The 23,319-nt window shown below is 40.5% G+C and overlaps 3 protein-coding genes across 4 annotated transcripts; 2 read left to right on the top strand and 1 right to left on the bottom strand.

The window, feature by feature from the left end:
* The first annotated feature begins 891 nt into the window (after positions 1-891).
* On the top strand, positions 892-12,498 carry rela (v-rel avian reticuloendotheliosis viral oncogene homolog A). 2 transcript variants are annotated; one of them, XM_063470266.1, is made up of 11 exons: positions 892-1,062; positions 2,833-2,868; positions 3,044-3,177; positions 4,196-4,341; positions 5,392-5,483; positions 5,819-5,953; positions 6,553-6,657; positions 9,877-10,092; positions 10,178-10,258; positions 10,365-10,448; positions 10,777-12,498. In XM_063470266.1, the coding sequence occupies exons 1-11, from the start codon at positions 1,056-1,058 to the stop codon at positions 11,580-11,582; spliced, it is 1,842 nt and encodes a 613-aa protein (XP_063326336.1). In that variant the 5' UTR covers positions 892-1,055; the 3' UTR covers positions 11,583-12,498. The 2 variants fall into 2 exon arrangements, with proteins under 2 accessions (XP_063326336.1, XP_063326335.1); XM_063470265.1 differs by having other exon boundaries at positions 10,774-12,496.
* Positions 12,499-12,880: 382 nt separating this feature from the next.
* lg3_wh11orf68 (linkage group 3_W C11orf68 homolog) lies at positions 12,881-14,456 on the bottom strand. The gene is made up of 3 exons (XM_063470270.1): positions 14,441-14,456; positions 14,298-14,367; positions 12,881-13,825 (listed from the first exon to the last, which is right to left on the bottom strand). Exon 3 carries the CDS (start codon positions 13,780-13,782, stop codon positions 13,039-13,041), a length of 744 nt encoding a protein of 247 aa, XP_063326340.1. The 5' UTR covers positions 13,783-13,825; positions 14,298-14,367; positions 14,441-14,456; the 3' UTR covers positions 12,881-13,038.
* A 307-nt stretch (positions 14,457-14,763) lies between these two features.
* Positions 14,764-22,619, top strand: drap1 (DR1-associated protein 1 (negative cofactor 2 alpha)). The gene is made up of 7 exons (XM_063470264.1): positions 14,764-14,948; positions 15,547-15,619; positions 15,833-15,926; positions 17,108-17,233; positions 18,183-18,273; positions 18,372-18,460; positions 21,154-22,619. Exons 1-7 carry the CDS (start codon positions 14,907-14,909, stop codon positions 21,341-21,343), a joined length of 705 nt encoding a protein of 234 aa, XP_063326334.1. The 5' UTR covers positions 14,764-14,906; the 3' UTR covers positions 21,344-22,619.
* Positions 22,620-23,319: the final 700 nt, after the last annotated feature.

Raw genomic sequence — 23,319 nt, 5'->3', positions numbered from 1 at the left:
ACCGACAGACAGGAAAAAAGTGAGTTGGATCTTAATCTTAAGACTCTTCCAGGTTATGACTAAAGCCAAGAGTTATGTTATTGCCTCTCCCACTCACTTATTTTTCAGTTTCTTTCAAGTGCGTCACTGGGTATTTCCGCACTGTTTTGAGTGGGTGGAGGCAAGTTGCACTGCAGAGAGAAGGCAGAGGTCCGCAACTAGATCAAGCTAGCCACAGCGCCGGACTTGACGCAATTTTCCCTCTTCAAAATAAAAGTATGCAGTTTTTATGGGCAATTGCTTGTCCCTTGAAACTAGACGAAAGTCTTAAAATAATTGGCAAACAATTGGCATACACTACTCCTATTACACCACAGTTCTGCTATACTAATGTGAAAAAGCGTGAAAACCATGAAAACAAACTTTTGTTAATTTTGGAGACTTGGTAAAGGCAGTAATATATGCTTTAAAAAATAAAAAATAAACCAAGCTATTGTTCTGTTCACACCTATTTCCGTTATCTTGGAAATTACCCAAAAAAAATCTGCCATGTTTTGATTTTTTTTAGTTCACTACAAATTCGATTAATTAATTTAACATTTGGGGATAAAGCTTGTAGCTGCCTAAGTAGTAAATAAAAGGTGTTATCAGCGAAAGGTTATCCAATTTCAGATTCTGCATTTGTAATAAACGTGGCACAAAAACAATGCCTACTGTGTGAGAAAAAGACATCGCAATGAAGAGAATAAAGCACGTACCGTGCAGTTGCTGCAACTTGGCGAGAGGTGTGTTTGCACAAAAAACAAACAGAAAGTTGCAGCACATCGCTCCCCAAATAGATTTTACTTACCGGAAAACCCGTGAGCATGAACGTAACTATCCCTGCGGCTTTACTAACTGTACACTCTCGTACACAGACGTAGGTGGAGCGAAGGAGGCGACAGAGCGGCTCTGTCAAGAACTTCGTGGAGTCTGTAGTGCCGTGTTTCCTGCTCTTTTTTGGCTTAAAATAAGATACAAATTATTGAGAAACAGCGGGGGATATCGAGGAGCGTGAGCTGGACTTGGACGCAGCCATGGACCGTAAGTGGAGCTGCTTTTATTTACTCATCTCAGACACGGGAGGCGAAACTGTACAGGGAGTTGTTTTGCGCACAAGGGAAAGCCCCGCTATCATTGGGTTTTGCGCCAACAGGAGGAGTCTGTTCCCGGATACTTAGCTAACATACAGACAGAAGTTTGACTTAACTTTGGTTTATCGCATACATGTGAGATAGCCGAGAAAAACTTGATGTTTAACTGAATGAATTTCTCAGCGTGTGGACAACTCAACTGGCACGAGCGGAGCGAACCAAACAAGTCTCGCGCTGCCAAGAGGCCTGTGGGGTTTGTCCACTTGAGAGATTTCCTTCTAGCCACTGAAACTTCGTTAAGAACTCTCGCCATTTAATGTTTTTCTGTTTGTAAGTGGAAATATTCTTTGTGAATCACGCTCTCAAAAGCTTGTCAGTCACAGTGAATAGTGTATTTTAAATTCGGCCTGGTTAAAACCACTGTATAACGTTCTTTTCAATAAAAAAGTCTCGTATTTAATTGGGCGACGCGTCTAGCAACCGCCCACTCCGGTTTTAATTGACAAAAACGGTTCCGGTAGGAAATTGTGGTAATAAGTTCTGTGTTAAGGAGAACACGTGTATGCAGATACTGTGAAGATTCACAGCCGCCCCCGTTTCTATTTTATTCCATATATACCTTTGCCTTTAGGCTAAACCATAAACAAATGAGATTTTATAACGGAGTTCTGTTGACTTCCTATGTTTAGAGTGCAGCCACACTTTATGCAAATATTATAAACCTTAAAATAGATTATGTTTGTTGATAAGTGTCATTTATCTCTGTCTTGGTTGTCGATATTGGCACGATAAACAGCCAACATCTGACTGAGCATCATAAAAGTATGTCCCTTTGTTCGGTCAGTAAAAATGAAAGTGATTCTAGCAACAGTATCGAAGGCTTCAGCTGTGATGCTCTTAATTCAGTCATTAATGATCTTTCGGTCATTGTGGGTATGTGCTTTCACTTTCACATCATCCAGACTCAGTAAGTAGAAAAGACTGTCTTTCACATAAGTGGTCAAAATGCAGTCATTACAAACTCATGTCATCCTTTTTTTTTTTTTTTTTAAAAACAACTTTTGTTTGTTTGTTATTTTTAGTCTTGACTTTGGGGCTTTACACAGCCTCTTCACTCAGTATTATTCTGGCATTTTAGGTATGATCAGAACTTAAAAAGCAAGAATAATGTCTTTGAGCTAAGGCTAGAAAGCAAACATGTTACAGCATGGAAAGGACTCTACTCAAGCTTTTGAACTGAACCTTTCCTGCCTGCTGATGGGTGGAGCTTTGATCGACTCACCCAGTGTCACACCTTACTTATTGCCTGAAACTGGAGTGCACCCTGCACTAAAGGCTGCCAGCAACAAAGCTGGTAACCTGACACCAATATTAAAAGCCCTGCCTGTCATTGTTTGCCTTTTTCTGCACTTCGTCTCCTTCTCGGTAGCTTTGCAGGCAAGTGGTTTATGACAACCAGAGATTATATTTAGCTGGGAGGCCCTTGTATCTCGGCGTCCTTCGACCCCGTTGGACGCTGCACTCTCCTGTAGAATTCCACCCTGACCTCACCACAAATGACAAACTCTGACTAAACCACAAATATGCAACAAATCTGTTTTCTATTATTTTTGTCATCTCCACCACCACTGCGTGCTTCCTCGTGTAAGTCGTAGATGGAAAACCTGCAGTTTTTCTCAATAAGTTGGTTAAATTCCTTTCTTGTTTCTGTTCACCACAGCTGGATATGGATGGAGCCTTACCCCGCTCAACCAGGGTAAGCGCACTTTCCTTTTTAAAAAGAGTTACTGATGTTCTCTGCAGTTATTTCATGAGTAAACATTTCTACCCTCGGGTGTAGTGACGATCGATGAGGCTGTGTCTGTGTTGACACACTGACACAAGTAAAGCAGTATTTCACAATGACACAATGCCTTTGCTTTCCTCAACAGCTCCCTACATAGAGATTATCGAGCAGCCAAAGCAAAGGGGGATGAGATTTAGGTACAAGTGTGAGGGACGGTCTGCTGGCAGCATTCCCGGAGAAAAAAGCAATGACACCACTAAGACGCACCCAGCAATCAAGGTGAGTTGGCACAACTTACTGATGCGTTTTAGCAACGATTCATTAAATATCATTTACATTACAGATAATATACACATTGGTGAAGATTTAGGTAAAACGGGTGCATGCAACCACAGCAACTGTTTCCGTAGTGACTCATGTACGTCAACTGTGCATTTATGGTGGAGAAGGTCAGTGCTGAAAAAATGCTTTCTCCAGCTGAAACATCTGTTTTTCCTGTTGAATGTTAGGAACACAGACTGTGTATGTGTGATGGATGTAGCAAGAAAGAAATCCAATATTATTCAAAAATACTATCCTTTTCTGTGATAAGGAGAATCAGACGTTAGAAGTTTAGTTAAATCACAACAGAATGTACACGTGTGCATAAGAAACAGCTGCTTGTAGGTAGAAATTCTCTGCTTTCCCTCATTTCATGTAAAAAACAAACAAAAAGATATATATATATATGTGTGTGTGTGTGTGTGTGTGTGTATATATATATACATCTTTTTTGTTATATTGTGTTGATCATTTCAATTGAAAACGTAATTTCCAGAAGAAAACATTTTTCCTACAATATCGGCAAAATTAATTCTGGACTATGAAAAAATGGAGTGATGTTATCAGCTAACACTAACAAGCTTGGTTTGCAAGGTGCATCTGTTAGTACAAAGTCATAAACCCAAACTGAAGAATGGACCTGTCGGACGGGCAGTTAGTGCAGATAACTTATATTAAAAATGCCCTAGAAGGCATCAGTACTACAAACATAGTTGAGATGTCCAGTTCGTTAACTTGAATTAATGGGGTGAAGCATTGCAAACAACTTAGTCATAGACCTTAAAATAAACAGCACCACCAGTAAGTCATCAGACGAACGTTTGTGTATCAGAACCTGTAATTCTTCTCTGCAAGTTGCATGCAGTGAGTTGGTTTAAGCTGTAGACAATGCTGCGGGCTAGAGCAGTCCTCACCTCATCTCAAGTGCCCTTATGGCTGAACCTTCTGTCACTAAAACTCCGTTTTTTATGGACAGGTGCACAACTACAACGGCCCCCTGCGTGTTCGCATCTCATTGGTGACAAAGAACGCACCCTACAAGCCTCATCCTCACGAGCTGGTTGGAAAAGACTGCAAACACGGCTACTATGAGGCTGACCTGCAGGAGAGACGAATACACAGGTAGGACTAGTTTGTATGTAAAGATAAAATCAGACACTTCAGAGAAACCTAAAGGAAAAACAGCAATACAGAGCGCTACGGTGTCTCGAGGAAAACTACAGTTTCAGGCTAATGCAGTGGAGTTTTGCAGTGACTGACCTAGATTAGCCCTTGATCGGTTTTGGAAAATGACGTGTGTACTGTCACTTTGGTAAAACTCTTCGCCAGCTTCATGCTGGGTGTCTAGATGAGCAGAAAATTAACAGAATACTTCACAAAAGAGTTAACTTTTCCTCTGTATTTTTTCCACAAGTTGGAAAAACCCCCAAATCATTCCCAATTTGGTTCTGAAGTGGAAATACTCACTGATAAGATATGTTGAAACCTACTGAACCCATATACCTGGCAAGACATGACAGTTTTTTTCTGTCTTCATTGAAACAGTGACAAAAGTCAAACAAATCATTTTGTACTGCAGACAGATGTGTACACTGTGATTCAACATGAGCAATTGCACTCGCTTATGTTAGGCAATTGTTTTTCACACTGAACAATTTATATCCTGATCATTGCTCTAGATCACCACACGAGTTATAAAAGGGAAACCGTTACACTGTTATTTCTAATTACAGTCTCCCTAAATCCATAAAACATCATGTTAAATAACCCAGAAAAGTGCATAAAACATCTGTATGCTAGGAACAACTTTTTTTAATTGTTAAACTATATTTGACTGTGACTAACAATAATAATAATAATAATAATAATAATGATAATAATAATGATAATAATGACTTAATATACTAAATGGTCATTACTTCTTTTTACTCTATAAAAGGACCAGGTTAGGTTATAATGCAGGCACTGGACACAAGCAGTTCAAACACAGTCATTTGTACAGCCAGTATAAAGGAAGATATGGGGTAGAAGTCAAGAAGAGCAAATACTTCAGGAAGTAGCAGTGCAATGCCTATTAGTTCGTTAAGCGAAAAAGTAAACTGGGTCAAAAGATCATTGCATGAACTGTGTTGCTAGATGTATAAAAAGTTGTTTTGTTTTTTGTCCTTTCAGTTTTCAGAACCTGGGTATACAATGTGTGAAGAAGAAGGATGTAAATGAGGCCATCACTTGTAGACTGCAGACAAACAATAACCCCTTTAACAGTAAGTGGCCATAGTTAGAGATGAGTCTCCACCACAGATTTCAGTGATTGGCATATGTTTGGCAAAGGATATGATAACATCATTTTGGAGGATAATTGTAATCATATACTTAATTTGGATTACTGACTTCTTCTCATACAACAGTTATGCGTTAACTTCTGTATGGTCAACTCTTATCAACAACACTAAGCAAATTCTACTTCATGTTTGTTACTGAGACCATAGCGGGTGGTGGCTGTGTGCTGAAAAGTAGTATGACAGGATGCAGTGGTTTGCTTGAATGTTTTATTGTGTGTTGCGTACCACGCCCTTTTCCTTCTCTTTCTTGGATACAGTTCCTGAGGCTAAGGTGTGGGAGGAAGAGTTTGACCTAAATTCAGTCCGGCTTTGCTTCCAGGCCTCCATCACTGTCTCTACAGGGGAGCTCTATCCTCTGGAGCCTGTGGTATCACAGCCCATCTATGACAACAGTGAGTTGAACACAGCACACGTGAACAGAAATGCATATGCACCAAATTAGCTGATATACATATTTCTTATATGTTAATAATATAAAGTAAGAGGTGCTTATAGTAAGTATTGTACCCTGTAGAGAGACGAGTATCAGTCTGAGCTCTCTGTACCAGCACGTTCACACGTATAATCACGACTATAAAACTTCCAAATGTCCTGCAGCATTCCATGCCCTCAGTGATTCTCTGTTCCTCTTTGCAAATTAATGTTTCCTCTCAGTTTGAAGGTATTTACAAGAAATAGACATCACCACAGACTCACTCTGGGATCAAATACATACATCTGTGTGTAAAATCTGTGGGTAAAAAAAAAAACAAAAGCTGAAAAATTAAAGTTTAATTTCACTTTCGAAAAATGTCAATTGTCTGTGTTTAAAAAAACAAACAAACAAAAAAAGTAGACAAAGTAAGCCAAATGAAACGGAGACGTTAGCCACCCAAGTATCGAAGTGCCAGCCAGAGCGGGCCTCACTGTGCATTTAGCATTTGTGTGATATTTAAGTGTTGCACTACTATCGTGTTCATCGGCACATAAAGGCTTTTGTTCTGTCTTGCAGGGGCTCCAAACACAGCAGAGCTAAAGATCTGCAGAGTCAACCGCAACTCTGGAAGCTGCAAAGGAGGGGATGAAATCTTTCTGCTGTGTGACAAAGTGCAAAAAGGTACAGTGTTACTGTACAGATACCGAAAGAGCACAGCGGCACACAGCACAACCAAACCTATACTTTCACACTGAATAATCCATAAATAGAACTCTCAGGACTGAGTAAGCAGATGTAAAACTTGAAATACATGTAGAGCGGAAACAGTGTAAGTCCTTTACACCCACAGAAGATTGTGTGAGAAGAGAAGAAGTTAGAAGCAAGTGGTCTCAAAATAGAAGCGTGACTCACTTAATAAAGTATACTATATGAGGTGACTCGGTTTCCATTTTCTACAGCAACTGTCATGGCTTAGTTTCCTTCTTCAAAACAGCAGATGTGCTAATTATGTATGTAATGGATATATTAAAAAAGTTTTAAAAAAGGCAGACTTCCTGGCATTACACACTAAACTGACCTGTCCTATATCATAATGCAACTTACAAACACGTGTTAGAGAGACGTACTGAGGCTTTCAGTGCTCATTTCCCCTTTAAGTTACAGCAAGTCCACTTTTTTACTGGACATACGTGGTTAGCCAACCTCAAGTAGAGCAAGACCGTGTCTTCTTAGAGTCAACCTCAGGATATCTTATTCAAATAAAATTTTCTGTATTTCTTAACCAATCGACTGGTCACAGGGAAAAAATCTGTTCTTTCCAGATTAACTAAATCAGCTTTACCCTCTTTTCCCTAAAATAGTGTTTAAAAAAGCTTTTTTATCTGGAAGTTTTACTTCTACCACTGTTGCCAAATTATCTGACAGATTCCACTTCAGAGAAACAACTAAGGAATAACACAATTGTGTTTGTCCAGAGCAGTGAGTTTACACAGTGATATAATTTTTGTTGTTGTTCAGATACAGAATGGGCTGCTAGCTGATGCCAGAGCCAACAAAGCTGCCACTTAATGAACATACGTAGGTCAAATATGCCAATACTGATATGTCTATGCTCGAAGCCTCAAGCAATAAACAAAGAAATTGTTTGAACATTATAATACAGGTCACCTGTAATAAAAAGATTTACTAGTCTCTTTGACCATGTGTGTTACTCCTACGTCTTCTTTGGCATGCTGTGACTTAGATATTCTAAGTAAACATGTAGTGAACATTAAGCTTATAGACGTTAGACAGCACAGTCTCAACACTGCCCATTGTACAGTCAATGAGAATATTCTTGAATGAGTGCACACTGACTGCTAATTTATGCTGGCTAATGTCAGACAGATATGGAAAACTGAAATTTGTCTGGGCTAACTGTAGACAAGGAAAGATAAATAACGGCTCAGTCTTGAAAGTCGATTGATGAAGCACTTTTCTCATAATGAAAGTAACACCAGCAACTCTACCAGCCGTTGTTATGTTATTTATTGATTGATTTAATATTGTAATATAGCATGTAGTGCTGGAAATCCCATGTTTTATGAATTCTTTGGAACCAGATCATTCTGTTTGCTAGTCAATGCTTCCCATTAATAGACTTTAAAGCTACATTAATCAAGATATTGCACTATAATACACTACACTTACACTTTAATAATTCATCAAACGACTGTCTTAAATGGGAAAGGTGTAACTTGCTAATTCAGTAAAAGGACTAGATGTTGTAGTCCCTGATTGCGTTAAATGGCGAGAATCTTGAGGGATGGCTGTTATGAGGAAAGGCAGCCCAGAAACTTTACCAGCAGCACACATCGTTGTGTGCCTCAACTTTTGGTCTTTTACCCAAGCTAATCTGACATTTTTGGGGGGATTAGAGATCTGATCTAGGTTATCATATTAAGATTTGGGACACATTGTCAGTAGTGGACCTTGGATTCATCAGGTGTTTCGGCCATTATCACTAGACACCCTCATCCAAGGAGGCCCTGCCAGGGTTGATCAGGCCCCGGAGTGTGTCACCGGTTTATGTTAAATTGTTATTTCTCTTATTCTTTCTTCTGTTTAGTTTTCATCAGTTTATTTTCTCCTATCTATTCACTGCAACTGAGAAATAATACTTACCTCTTTAGCATTTATGGAGCCTCACTTCTTCAAAGGGATAGAAAAGGGGATAGAGAGAAGTAAGACAAAAGAGACAAGATAGGAGAGAGCAGAGAGGAGAGCCGGAAGGGGGGCGCTTGATCTGGCTTCCCACACCTCCCCGCCGGATCGGGCTGTATGCTCTACCTCCCCACTAGAATAAAGTTTCCAAAAATGATCAGAGGAATTATTTTATTGTGTATTGGTTTTCCTGTCTGCAAACTTTGAACTCACTGAGGTTGTTTTCAGCTGCAACAGGCAGCAGGTCTCAGCAGCAATGAGAGAAAAGTAGTGACAAGGACTTGATTTAGGTGGACACAAAGATGACTCCAAAGGAGTGCTAATGTTAGCTGCTAGGAAACTGCTGGAGGTGATGATGGAAATTAAAAAAAAAAAAAAAGTTGACTGAAGCATCACGTATGCATTTCAGAAACCTCTGGGTTCAGACTGTGCCTTTGTTCCACATGTGGGATTTCATTGCATCTCACGGTAGCTGCTTTGTGTAACACAATGCAAAGCAGTCACCTAATCTGTTTTTGTACTGAGTAAAAGCTTTCTTCTTCTTCTCATTCTTTTCCAGTTTTCTAAGAACTTAATGAGAAGCTGTAACTGTTGCTGTTTACACATACTACCTTTGAAAATAGAATTCTATTTTCTCAAGTTTCTGTACAACAGTTTCTTTTAAAGTGATCACTTTATGCTCATTATAAAAGCCTTTTTTTTTTCTTCCCTCACTTATCTGCTGCTGTTTGATCATGGCACGCATATATGCTTTGTATTTTGGATGTGGATGCTCCCCTGAGTACCATTTGATACATCTTAAACTGGATACAAATTGCATCATTGCGAAAAAAGATTGTGAGAAGGCTGAATTTTGTACTACTTCATCTCTTGGTCCTGCTGTCTCTGGGAGCCTGTCACACAGCTACTTTCACAACGAGCGGAGCTGTCACATATCTGCTTTGAACATTAAACCCTTTTGGTTGAAGTTTAACAACTGAAGCTGGCTGCGAGCCTTCTAAGTTGTTGTTAAACTTGAGTGTTGCGTAGCAGCAAATGTGATGTAACACCCCCGGGGTCTTTTCTCTGTTAATCAAAAACATCAGAGCTGCTTTTGCAACGAAGCTGGCGAGTTAGTGCCCGATTATCTTATTTCTTTTTGAGTTATACACCAGCTGCAGTATGTTGTTACATTTGCCATTTTCTGTTTCCCTGCAGAGGACATCGAGGTGCGTTTCTTCCAAGACTCCTGGGAGGGGAAGGGCACTTTCTCCCAGGCTGATGTCCACAGGCAGGTGGCCATTGTGTTTCGCACACCGCCCTACCGTGACACTAACCTCACTGAGCCAGTGAGAGTCAAGATGCAGCTCCGGCGACCCTCTGATCGAGAAGTCAGTGAGCCAATGGACTTCCAGTACCTGCCATCAGATCCAGGTAAAATATATTATATGCAGAAAATGTGCTGAGTATGTGTATCTTTTCTCAAATTTAAACTTCTTTATCATTTCCACCCTTGCAGATGAATACAGGCTGAGTGAGAAGAGAAAGCGGACTGGAGACATGTTCCAGAACCTGAAGCTAGGACCCTTGCTGTCTAGTGGTACGTTAATAAGATGTTTTTTTCTGTCAGCTGAGCATAGTATAATTGGATAATGGTTACACTGTTGTTAAGCACGGTATTATAAAGACGTCTTCTGACATTTCAGTGACCACTCCACAAGATAGACAGCACCTAAACCCATCAAGGAGAAAGCTGACAGCCAAGCCTCCATTACTGAACCCACAAGCTGGTGAGTCTGTTGCAGATGTTCCTTCCTTATTTGAACTCATTTGAAGACATTTTACTTTACTTCCTGATATCTTTTACACCAACTAACAAATGGATTCATTCAAAAATTGTCATGCTTGGCAAATGTAATTTGATGATAGTTAATGTCTGCTTATAATAAATAATACTCTAAATAATAAAACAGTAATTTGGATTGATGTTAGTTTCAATCTCCTCGTCTTCCTGTCTTAAAGCAGTTGAGTCATTAGCGGTGAACTTTGTGTATGTGAAATATGTGAGAAGGATTTTCTGCAGTGAGTTCTCAAATCACTTGTTTGTGTTTGCAGCAGCTGTGGTGCCCACTGGTCCCATTGGGGCAAAATCACATCCCCAATACTTCCAACCAGGCCAGCTATTTTCAGAGCAGACAAAGGTAGAAGCCTCCAACATGTCAGCAGCTCCTACCAACCAGTGGAAGATGACAGCCCTGGGCTCCCAACCAAAAGCAAACCCAGTGTCTAGCTTTTCAATGAACCCATCACCGGCCACCGTCTCCTCTACCATCACTTCCACTTCCAATCAGGACTACTCAACAGTCAACCTGTCAGATCTTCATGAATTCTTCCCCAACATTTCCTCGACTATCACCCAGCAGGAGCCCTCAGCTTCTCAAGTAAACTTGGCCTCTTCACAGACAAGCAACTCCTTTGCCCTCCAGAGCACTCAGTTCCGGGCGGAGCCACCACTTGTGGATGACGATATCCCAGATTTCCCTAGCTTCACTGAAGGCCAGGTCCCAGTCAACCTGGACAGCCTCAACATGGATGACTTGGAGGATCTTCTGAACCCCCAGCTTGTTGGTGTAAATCATCCTTCATGTCAGCCGACTGGCCCTTCGGGCTCCTCTACCGCTGCCCAGACTAGTGCAGCATCTCAGAACACTTCTGACCCTGCCAGCAACCCAGGAAGCACTTGGATGAATTACCCCAACAGCATTGTGCATCTGCTCCAGAACGAAATCATGACAGACAGCAGACCCAATAACAACCAAATGCTCGAAGACTTCGATGAGTTGATGTCTGCAGATGAGGACCGTCTTATTTCCATTTTTAACAGTGGAAGCCAAGCTGGGTTTGTGTCAGGACACCCGACTTAAAGTTTCTTTCATTTTTCCAAAGACCAATTGTATCTTCCCCTGTGGCCATCAGGACTAAAACTTCTTTATTGTAAGGCAAAAAAGGAAGTAGGCAGAGGAGACCGAATGTAGCAGCACTGCTCACTGTGGACACACTTCTTAAAATACCAGCAATGACTTTATGGTATTCAGTCTGATGCCTTGCCCAGTCATATAGTTTGTCTGATAAATTACAAAACCCATAATGTAGGTGATCAGATTTCATGCCCTGTGAAACTCATGTCCAGCATCTGTGACTAAACATTTAGGTCACTGTCAACATATTGATGGTGGAGACAGATTCTCCAGCGAATGTTTTAAGAAGACAGACAGCATGGGTACTTTGATAAAGGTATCCGGTGTGGTGATTATTTTTGGAACATGTTAAGCATGTTTTTGTACTGTCATTTGAACAATTTTGGTAGCTGTGGCCACAAAAATGTGCAGCTTTTGTCTCTTTTTTTGTCTTTATACAAAAGGGTTCATATATGTAATCAGATCTAGAGGTAAGTCTACACAGATTATGTCCGTTTTTAAAAAAAAAAAATCTCTTTGGATTGCACCATTGTTTTCTGAAGGTTAACACAAACTATCTGAATGTCTTAGAAACAAAATGAAGGTGTACATTTATCAAACAAGCAACATTACTATATATGTGCTTATACTAGAGATTGTGCTTTTTATCTGGTAATAGTTTCCACTGCTCTGTAATCAGTTTTTCTACACTTATTTTATCAGTAATGGTTGCATTTGAACTCAGCTGTTTCAGACTTGCTATACTCTGCAGTAAGGTGCTTTACTGAAATGTAATTATGTTTTTACGTGTATTATGAAAGTGGATCGTAGTATAATTGTGCTTTTTTTTTTTTTGGAATGAGACTTTGTCAACATACAAAACACTGTTTTGGCAATAAATACCACAACATATAAAGACAATTTTCAAAAGAGTATTTTACTTTGCAACTCTGTAACTGTTATACAGTACAAAGGGGAAAAAAAAATAAAGTCAAACACAAGAGACAAATGTAAAATGCCAACAAGGAGTGCTTCAGTGGATCTTCTGAAAATGTGCATACAAATCAAGGACGTTAGTCTTCTTCCCGTCACTCGAGCCTGTTAGAATCTTGTTAGTACTACTATTCTTGCTTATGTATACAATATTTTCAATACAAAAAAAAAATCTGAAAGTGTTTCAGGTCATTCAGAAAATTTTACAACACAAAAAGAAGAGACAAATTTAGTGTTTTGTTTTTTTGTTTTTTTCAAAAAAAAAAAAAAAAAGAAAAAAAAAAAAAGGAAGAACTTGTGATCGGAATTCAACCAATGATGTTTTAAATAGTTGCAGTCAGAGGACTGTAGTGTCCAACCAATCTCTTGGGATCATCACGCACCTCTTCACATACTGTTACAGCAAAGCTCCTCTCTTGGTCTGAGTGGCTTATGTTACCTCAAGATTGGTAACTTTGTTGATGATGTGGGAACGCCTGGGCACACACTCCAGGTCGAACTTGCTCTCGTATATGGTGGGGCAAACATTCCAGCGGTTGTTCCGATAGATTCCCAGGTATGTATACACATCTGGCTTGTAGGAGAGAGGGCATTTGACCCCTGTGGCACGAATGACTGAATCCAGCCTTATGACCTCATTCTCATCAGTGAAGTTCTGGTTATAGGCACAAATGACCTGCTTGCCCTCTGCCTTGCGGTCAAATGGGCTGACTTTAACGAGTGAGATCTTGCCATCTAGGGCTGCTCTGGCCACACATTCCCAAGCGTGGTCCAACTTGAAACCAGTGTCCAAGTGCATAAGCCACTTGCCTGAGAGTACCCTATGGTTCAGGGCCAGCTCCCTCACTGTCTGGAAGGTGACAGGCCGGGAACTCGCCAAAAGTTTCTCCCAACTCTCCTGGAGTCCTGTGACATCCGCACCACTGGGGCAGTGGTTTGGGCCCACCACAGCAATCCACCCCACAGGGCTGACGCCACCCTCCTCGTCTCCAAATCTGGACACTTGTGAGGGCCTGTTACTCTCCAACCAGCCATCAAACTCGGATCTGGGAGTTCTTCTAGAGTCAAAAACAATCCAGGGGTCCATGTCTGCAGCCATGGCTTCAGCAGCGTAGGTCTCTGCAGCAAAGGGGGTCCTCATCTCGCCATCAACAGGGCCCTCTTCTTCCTCCATAATGGTATAGCAGTTACACGAGTAAACAAGTCCAGAAGCCTGCCTGTTGAGTTGAAGAATGCAGTTATCATTTGTATAAAAACCACTGGTTTAGCCTCTGTGTTAGCTTACAACCCTTTTGCTGTGATTTATTAGCTTACAACCCTGCCAAACTTCGACAGAAGTGGACAACTGAATTGCTTATGAATGCTACTAGCTAGCCTGCTACAAAAGCGAAAGTTAGCGTTTCTCTACCACTGATTCAGTTTCACACTAAAGCTGCTATCGACCCCAGTGTACCGCCTACAGCTGACATGTCAAAGAACACGCAGAACAGCTTTCTGACTGCTTTAGCATTGTTGTAGCTAGCCGACAAGCTAGTCGTCTTTATAAATATACACGCTCGTCCTTTTAGAGAAACATTAGCCATTTCTAGCCAGCTGTTGAATACAACTGACGCTTTAACATTCACAGTTTTCCCATTTAAAACGTAAATAATCGCACGTCGATGTTAAACTTTGAACATAAAGGCTTACTCTAGCCGTAGATGTCGAAGTTTGTTGTTCAGTGTTGATCTTCCGCATAAGCGCAGCAGCTCCTCTGTATCTAAGAGCCAAAGTCCATTCAGGTGGCTGGCAGTTTAACTAATAATTATTTATACATCAATTAAATTACGTACCTCGTCCACAAATTCGACCGTATGGAACACGTGATATAAATATATATTTTTACGTTTTGCTATAACATAATTTTAAACATAAGTTATGCTGTACTAGATTCAGCGACTTTTAAAAAACTTGCATGTTCCTCGGTATGTGTACATGTCAAATATGTAAGTTTCCTACATTTGTATTTGTATTTTATTAAGCTTTAAAATAAACATGTTCCATTACTATGGTTAAATAAAAGTATTTTTCTTTGCATTTACGGAACGACATGCGCTCCAACCTGGCGGCACGGAGACCCTGCGGAAACAAACTGACCGCACCGAGGAACGAGTGACGAAGACGATGTGCTAACTAGTTAGCCGGATAGCCACCGCTATCTGGTGTGTGCGCGGTGGAGGCGAATTTCTGTATGAAATAGAATACGAATATAGCATATATTGTATTTTATTTTAGTTTAGCCACCCAGGTAATTTAATTATGCCCAGCAAAAAGAAGAAATACAACGCCAGATTTCCTCCGGTAAGTTTAAACTGTGCTGAGCCGGTGTCAAAGCAAGCTAACGTTAGCAAAGTGTAACATGGAAAGCTAAGTTCTGTAACTAGCTTAAGTGGAATTCGGCCTCTTTTGTTGCTTAGAGAGCAGACAAGCCATCTAACACTCCCAAACCATTTAGTATACAAAGCACGTGCCTTAGTGAAAAGTATTTGATTTCATGAAATTAGTGACCAAACATCCCCTATATGTCATTAGTTGGTGGTGTACACACATAGCAGGCGTGCTATTTAAGTTGGTCTACTAAGAGACGTTGTTTTTAGCATCTCAAGCTAGGCTAAACGGTACGTAAATAAATGTGAATAAATCCATTCTTTATTATAATAAGCTGCATAATGTATCTACAATCCTCACACTACGTGAGTAGTGTAATAGTGATGATTGCAGTTACTTTGTGGGGACCTCACGTTATTCAATGTGCTGTACTGCAAACTCTTTACTAGGTTGTCCCTGAATTTCAGTGCGTTTTCACTGAAAATGATTTTATTTTATTTTTTTAAAGAAAAAGAAACTTTGAAGCGTTGCTGTAGACACATGCATAAAAATCGACCTTTTCTCATTTCAGGCAAGGATTAAGAAGATTATGCAGACAGATGAAGAAATAGGCAAAGTGGCTGCAGCAGTGCCTGTTATTATATGTATCCTTCCTGCCTGCAGTCGTCACTGTGCAAGTTCTGTCTTGAATGATAAATTGCAAAAGTCAAAGACTGATTAATAATTAGAGAAAAATGCTTCCTCAGTCTGTTGTGTTGTTGTGACAAGTTGTCTATTATTGCATGTTTGATAATTTGATGATTTTAAAGTACAAACACACCACTGCTTCACTGTACTTCCCTTATCCAAGATATCAGCAAGAGCACTGGAGCTTTTTTTGGAGTCCTTGCTTACAAAGGCTTGTCAAGTCACCCAATCTAGGAATGCAAAGACAATGACAACGGCACATCTGTAAGTTCTGTGTTTGTCTTCATTGAGAGCCCTGTCTGTGTTGCACTGTGTTGGAGATGAACTTCTTAGGAAGGCAAAGCCATCTGCTGTTCAGATCACTGGTATATTATAGCCAGAAAGAGGTAGTTGAAGAAAAGGGGAAAGTTGTTTATATAGAATTGTATTTGTTTTTAATGAGTGTAGCTGAAATGCTGTCAGGGCTTTGTTTTCTTTATTTTTAAAGTGGACTCATGATGAACTTCCAACTCAATAATTTCATTCTTGGACTTTACTAAAGTAGCTTTGCTTGATTCACATTTAAAAATAACGATTATTCATAATATACACAATATACTTCTTTTAAGTCAGTTTTCTTCTGATTAGTTTTAACAGTACAAAGTTCTTTCATCTCATTTAATCAAATTTCACAAAATGGGAATTGTGCAAAATTTCAGGACTTCACAGTCATTAGTTTACTCAAAAAATAATCCTCAGTGAAATGTTGAAAATAGGAGTGTTTTTGAATAATTCCCTAGCATAATCTTTTTTTATATGACACCATGTACCAAATCCAAATTGACTTTTTAAGTAAAGCTTGCGATGGTTTTCTTTCTCATCTTCCTAAGAAAAAATTGCCTAAAACGCTTTAAAGTAGATAATGTCATTTTAAAATAGCCCCTCAAAAATGATGTTGGAAAATGTCTAAAAACAGCCCTACCATCATCCTTTGAAATATTTTTTGAGAAAGCTAATGAACCTGAAATTTACCACGATTCCTATTTAGGATGTGTATCCTCCACCTGGAATGTTTTTTCAGGTAAGATGGTGAGGTGAGAAAGCATTTGATGAACTGACAAGGACTGACCCTACACATTGCAAAAAGATAAATAAGTAAGGAAAATCATTATGAGCCGTCTTTACAAAAAAATGGCATCCTGTTACACAGCATGATTTACTGTGTGGTGGGAGCCTGATAGTGCTGTGGAGCACATTTGCAGCACATTGCTGAATCCCTTGTATCTGAAAGTATTTCTGGCCTGAGTAAGACAGAGCCCGCCAAAACAATCTTTCCCTGTGACTCAGACTGTATGTGTTGCTAAAATGAGTATGTACCACCATTAAGCTTGCCGTCTTTTTGATACGAGCTTGCATTTCACTTGGCAAGTAAGGCTGAGGAGAAAACTGTTCATATTTATTCACAGAAAGCAATGCATTGAGCTGGAGCAGCAGTTTGATTTTTTAAAAGACCTGGTTGCGGCGGTGCCAGACATGCAGGGAGAGGGGGAAGAGAACCACACCGAGGGGGGAGGAGAGAAAGTCCCACGGAGGTAACATTCACTCACACAGACACCCAAACACGTAGAGAAAGAGTCATGATGCTTTGAAAGGGAAGGAGTATTTCACATACACAATGAAAACACTCCAGGGTGATATGAGGCAGCCAATCCAGCTGCAGATAATTTGGACTTATTTCATTAAGCAGTTTGTCATTCAGTCAGCTCTGATAAGTGCACACACACACATCGGTTTAAACTAAAAATGATTTGCACGAACAGACAGAATCTGTGTACGTTATCTTTTCCTCTTCTGGAAATGAGCACTGCTGTAAATTGGAACCGACAGCTGCGATATGTCTATAATCCTTGCAGTGTTACTGTACTCCCGTGTTCCTTTAGTTTTGTGATTCTAGATTATCTCCCCAAAAATAACAGAAGAAAATGAAAAAGTTGGCCAGAGCGAAAATTAATTATTGAGGAACTGTAGACAAGAAAATGCAGTATTGACTGTCAGATCAGACGCTGGCACCGCAGCTAATTTGTAGCAGAGAGCTTGGCGGGGAATTAGACATGAATTAAATGAGTAAGAGAAGGCTTCTTTTCTCTGAAGACTGCGGCTGATTGGATTCATATTCAATTCAAAGTGGTCGTAAAACTTGTAATGTTTAGACATTTGGTGTCAGCAAGTGCCTCAGAGTAATTTCCACCAGCAGTATGCGTCACACTGTTCTACTCTGGAGTTATCTTAAAGTTGCAAGGAGAGGATTTCTGCTTAAAAAAAAAAAAAAGCCACATGTGTTTGTAAAAGTCATTAGCTACTATGTTTTTCATTTAAAACATTTTTGTGCACTAAGTTAAACCAATGATTTCTGGTTCCTTCGTCCACAGTAGCCCAAGTGTACGTTCTGTTTCATGTGTTGTCTCGTAAACATTCTTTTGAAACTTTAAAGTAGGACCTGCTATCACATTTCCTTACACGGTTATTTGTTTTCTTCCTCAGAGGTCGAAAACCAGGGTCTGGTCGCAAAAACGGAGGTGCTGGCGCCAAAGGCAAGGACAAGAAGTTATCTGGAACAGAGTCGGAGCAGGAGGTGTGAGATGATTTGCATGTAGAGGCCTGAACCTGTCTACTGTGTTTGTCTGTATGAGGGGAGACGACTCACTGTTGTCTTCCTTGTGATGGAAACAGGACGACAGTGAAGACAGCGAGACAGACGGGGACGACGAGGACGGCTCTCAGTCTAGCACACATCTGCAGGCTCCATCCAGGTTCCACAGGTTTGTGTCCAGATCCACATGAGACTGTGTGTCTGGAAATATCCTCCCAGACTGCAGACTCGGAGAGAGGGAGGGCGTGTTTTTTTTTTTTTTAAGCTCTTGCACTGCTCTTCCCTCTGCAAAACAGACTCTCTGATACCAAGATGTAAAGTGATTTACAGCATATGACAAAGGAGATAGAAGCCCAGAAAATGGCATGGAATTCATGAGAACTGCTGAATCATTATAAACAACCCACACACATTTGAGCCATTCAAACACTACATGATGCCCACAAGAGGGCAAACCGATACAGCAAAAGGTGCAAGTAGTTACTTAGGCACATTTAGTTCAATATAAACATGTTTACATACCTACACATTACAGAATAAACTAAACAAGTTGGGTCTGGCACCCTGAGTGAGCTCTGCTTTGGAACAACATGGAGTGGTGTGGACTGGCATTTATAGAGTACATCTCTAGTTTTCAGTATTCTGAGTATTCAAACCTCTTCAGACTACTGTCCCCATTTATTCTGTACTAGCACACTTTTAGCAATTTATCTACACACGTGCTGTGAGACATCACAGCTGGCAGAATTAGCACTTTAACTTGATTCTTATATCAACTGATAAAATCATTATAAAAACAGAAGACTCATCTAAACATGGAACAACAATTCAAAAATTCCATCGATATGAATTTGGGAAATGATTAGAATAGAATAGCCTTTATTGTCATTGTACAGGGTACAATTAGCAGGGACCTGACGTGTATGAAGCTTTTCCCACTAGCCAAATCACGAGACTTATGCTTCAACCATTCACTCGGTGCAGTTAGGGTTACACTGTTCTGCAGTCTGCTGATTACAGAGCTTGAAGAGCAAATCACTCTTTGTGATGCTAAGTTTACTTGAGAACTGAGATTATGATACTGAAAATGGTAATAAAAACAGTAAATAACCATATAGCATACTTGGAAGAGTAACCAAGAATGTAGGAAATGTGTTTTATTTCAGTCTTTATTAATTTGGTCAAATTTGCCGACACAGAATAGAATTAAGAGGCTTGTGGAGTCTGAGATGTCTGCAGTAGTGTTTTCTATTGATGTATTCCATTATTGCACTGTTACAAGCAGATATAATAATATTCAAAACCCAATGTGACCTCCCCTCATATACAACTCTGCACTCACATGCCAGTTTGTTAGGTATAAATGACTGGGTTGGACCCCATTTTTCCTTCAGATCAGTCTAAATTCTTTGTGGCATAGATTCATCAAAATGCTGGAAGCATTCTTAAGATTTTAGTCCATACTGACATCAAAGAATGATACCGACTTTGCAGATTTGGCTCTATATCAGTGATCTTCCATTTCCCCCACATCCACTGGCGGTGACTGTAGAGGCCATTTGAGTACACTGGACTCATTGTCATGTTCAAGAATCCAGTTTGAGATGATTTGAGCTTTGTGACATGCTGCGTTGTTCTGCTGGAAGCAGCCATCAAAAATGGGTACGCTGTGACCATAAAGGGATGGACATGCTTAGTGACAATACTCTAGTAATGACACTCAGTTGGTACTAAGGAGCACAAAGTGTACCAATATAATACCCCCCACCCATACAACAATGGCACCAGAACGAACTTCTGATACAAGGCAGGATGCTTTCATGTTGTTTACACCAAATTCTGACTCTGCCATCCAAATATCACAGCAGAAATCTAGACTGATCAGACTGGGCAACGTTTTTCCATTTGTATTGTACAATTTTGTTGAGCCTGTGTGAAGTGTAGCCTCAGTTTCCTCTTTCTAGCTGACAGCACCTGGTGTGGTCTTCTGCTGGAGCCCATCTGCTTCAAGGTTCGATGTGTTGTGCATTCAGAGATGTCCGCTCAAATAACGAGTGGTTATTTGAGCTCTTGTTGCTTCTTATCAGCTCAAAGCAGTCTGCCCATTATCCTCTGGACAAGACATTTTCGTCCAGTGAACTGCCTGCAAACTGGACAGCTTCTAATTTTGGATTGTTCTCTGTAAACTCGGAGAGAATTGTGCAGGAAAAGCCCAGTAGATCAGCAACTTCTCAAAATACTCAGAGAACCGTCTGGCACCAGGCTAGGTTCTTCACTTGACTGGGATGGCATTTTAAGACTTGTCTGAAGAAGCACTAATTGGTCGGTAATTACATCAGCAGCAAATCGAGTTCAAAGCTGTCTGATCTCTTAAGAAATAAACACTCAATTTACTTTGCATAATCTTTCAGCTGCTGCTCTCTGTTTTCGTTGTGCCTCCCATGAAGGTGCTGCCATTTTGACTTTTCATTTGTAAGAAAATCTCCAGACAAGCAAAGTTTTTCTCTCAAAAAGTTATATTGTCTCACATTAAGAGCACATAAAGGCATATTTATATATGACTATTACTGTAGCCTGTTAAGAGAGAGAAATCTGGTGGCTGAAATTATGCCAAAAACAGGAAGAGGGCGCTGTTTTCCTACTAGAATCAATAGATAAACCTTTGCTGGCCCCAAGTTGAATAAGTTGCACCTGGAGTTCCCTGTAAATATCAAGATTCATTTTGGATACTTAACTCTAAAATAGTCCATTATTTTTAGTGCACAGCTAATTTGACTAATAATGTTTAAATTTAAAAGGTAGTTTGTGCATAAAATGCACATGACTCCTCAGAGGTTAACACCTGTTCCTGTGCCCTCACAGCTCCAACACCCCCCCTCAGTATATGCACATGGCCAACATGGTCCCAATGGGCAACATGGGTCCGACGCAACCTCCGGGCACCGTGGCCTTCGCCCCACACGCCTCCATGATGAGCATGGCACCACCTCCCACAGTCCCTGCACCGCACAAGAACGGGGACGACGACGACGACGAAGACTATGACTCTTAGCTCGTTTCAGCGCTCTGCTCACACACTCTCTCATTCTCTTCTAACACACACACACACACACTCAATGTTATTTTTCAAATTCTTAAGTTGTTTTTCTGGCAGCTGCTGTAAGCAGAGGAGAGAGAGACTCTTCATTGCAGCCTGCTGACCAAAACGCCCTTGGCGGCCAGCTATAAGAGCCACCACCACCGCGAGAGACACAAAGCCTGTACATTATGTGTTTTAATTTTCTTTTTCTTCTTCTTCTTTTTTTTTTATAAAGAAACTTTTATTTTATTGTAGAGAAGAATCCAACGAGGATCTTTTTTAACAAGTCAGTCGCTCGATTTTTGACTAGGAAAAATGGTGGTTGTCACCGTTTTTGCAGGCACAACAAGCTTGGGCCTCGCAGCTTTTTCTTTTCTTTCTCTTTTCTTTTGGGAACTTTTTTTTTCCCTCAGTTTCCTGTTGTAGACCTGAACATATCAGTCGTCGTCACTCAGATCCTCAGGTTGGCTGAAAGAATCCGTACATAGTAGTTGTTGAAGCTTTCTTTCAAGGCAACAGCACGGTATTTGGAAGGTGATCATCGGGAAGGTTGGTGTCTCACTGCTGAAGTGTTATGACTATGTTATCGATTGGCTGTGATATACAGCTTTTAAGCTCTGAGCTCTACTTCCCGGCTTTGTCACAACTCGCAGCCCAATTGTCCGGCTGTAACATAAATAAGGAAGCAGGTGTATTTTTTACTATACATTAGCTAGCTACACCTCTTTTTTTTCTCCCCCCCCCCCTTTCTATTTTTAAGTCACGTTTTTATCAAGAGAACTGTAAACCTCCACAGCTCTGAAGTCAATCATATCAGCAGGTTAATGAGTTAGATTATTTGTTGTTCATGACCCTGGCAGAGGTCTGTTACTTTGGCAATTGGATCTTGTTATTATTATTATTATTACTTTACACGACCATTTAATACCCTTAAATTGCCCATCTGAAGTATACTGTGACTCTTGGACCATATGTTTGTTTTTAAAAGCTTTTTCCCCCCTTCTATTGTCCTCTCTCATTTCTGTTCTGGCCTCTCCTCCAATTTTGAGTAACTTGCTCCTTTATCCTGACTGTTTTCCTCCCCTTTTTAGATTCTTTTAAATGTGTTGATTGGAAGCAGAGTTGGGGCGCCCGTTTATGTGTCAGTCTCAGTATGAAATGGTCGCAAACAGACAGTTGGCACTGTATTGTAAACTTTTAACATTCTTTTTATTTTGTATGTAAAATAAAGTTCATATTTCAATTAAAATGGTCCTTGTATTGGTTTGATTTCTGCATTGGAATTGAGAGCTTGAAGTACCTTCCATATTCAATATCGGCTTAAAGGCAAAACCAAAGTACACTTACTAATATTTCAAAAGCCCTCCACTGAAATTTTTTACCTTCATGGGCGTGGAGTACATCCTTTGTAGTTCCAACTCCTTGCGCTTTGGAATTCTCTGCATTTTCTAGTGTTTACCTTAGATGCTGTGCATCTGCCAACCGGTGACTCAAGCAGCCTGAAAGACACAGCTTTGCAGTCTCCTTCTGGTATTTAATCAGATAAAAGTGCAAGACAGTACAGGTTTGTGGAAAAGTGAGAGAGGTGATTGTTATCGTGGGCTTGCGTTGTGTTCAGAGTAGCTGGCACACTTGGCCCTGACTTTTCATCCAGCCCCCTTTCCTCTTCCTCCTGCCTCTATTTTTTTTTTAAACAGTCCCCTTTGTCGTGTAAATGCAGCCGCCTCTCTTACCCCCACCACCAAGCACAGCCGACCAAGCAGTGCAGAGCCGGGACCACGAAAACAACTGCATCCTTCCTGCACAAGCGTTGACTCAGCGCACTGTGAGGAGGGAGGGGTTTTGTTCAGTGTGTGTGTATGTGGGGTAAAGAGGGAGGAAGGTGGGATGGGGTGTCGGTAGTTGACTTTAGGAGGTTGGTGTTCAAACAAACGGCAGCCGTGGTGCAG

Source organism: Pelmatolapia mariae, linkage group LG3_W, assembly GCF_036321145.2.
Source record: "Pelmatolapia mariae isolate MD_Pm_ZW linkage group LG3_W, Pm_UMD_F_2, whole genome shotgun sequence".
Classification (NCBI taxonomy): domain Eukaryota; kingdom Metazoa; phylum Chordata; class Actinopteri; order Cichliformes; family Cichlidae; genus Pelmatolapia; species Pelmatolapia mariae.
The sequence above is the reverse complement of the archived record's forward strand: the minus strand, read 5'-3'. Positions and strand labels throughout refer to the sequence as shown.

Bases quoted from the DNA above. Each gene is read 5' to 3' on its own strand.
- rela (XM_063470265.1), top strand. The intron at 3,178-4,195 runs GTGAGTTGGCAC...TTTTATGGACAG, and splicing joins AGACGCACCCAGCAATCAAG to GTGCACAACTACAACGGCCC. The intron at 5,484-5,818 runs GTAAGTGGCCAT...TCTTGGATACAG, and splicing joins AAACAATAACCCCTTTAACA to TTCCTGAGGCTAAGGTGTGG.
- lg3_wh11orf68 (XM_063470270.1), bottom strand. From the start codon at position 13,782: ATGGAGGAAGAAGAGGGCCCTGTTGATGGCGAGATGAGGACCCCCTTT.
- drap1 (XM_063470264.1), top strand. From the start codon at position 14,907: ATGCCCAGCAAAAAGAAGAAATACAACGCCAGATTTCCTCCG. The intron at 15,620-15,832 runs GTATCCTTCCTG...CCAAGATATCAG, and splicing joins AGCAGTGCCTGTTATTATAT to CAAGAGCACTGGAGCTTTTT. The intron at 17,234-18,182 runs GTAACATTCACT...TTTCTTCCTCAG, and splicing joins GGAGAGAAAGTCCCACGGAG to AGGTCGAAAACCAGGGTCTG.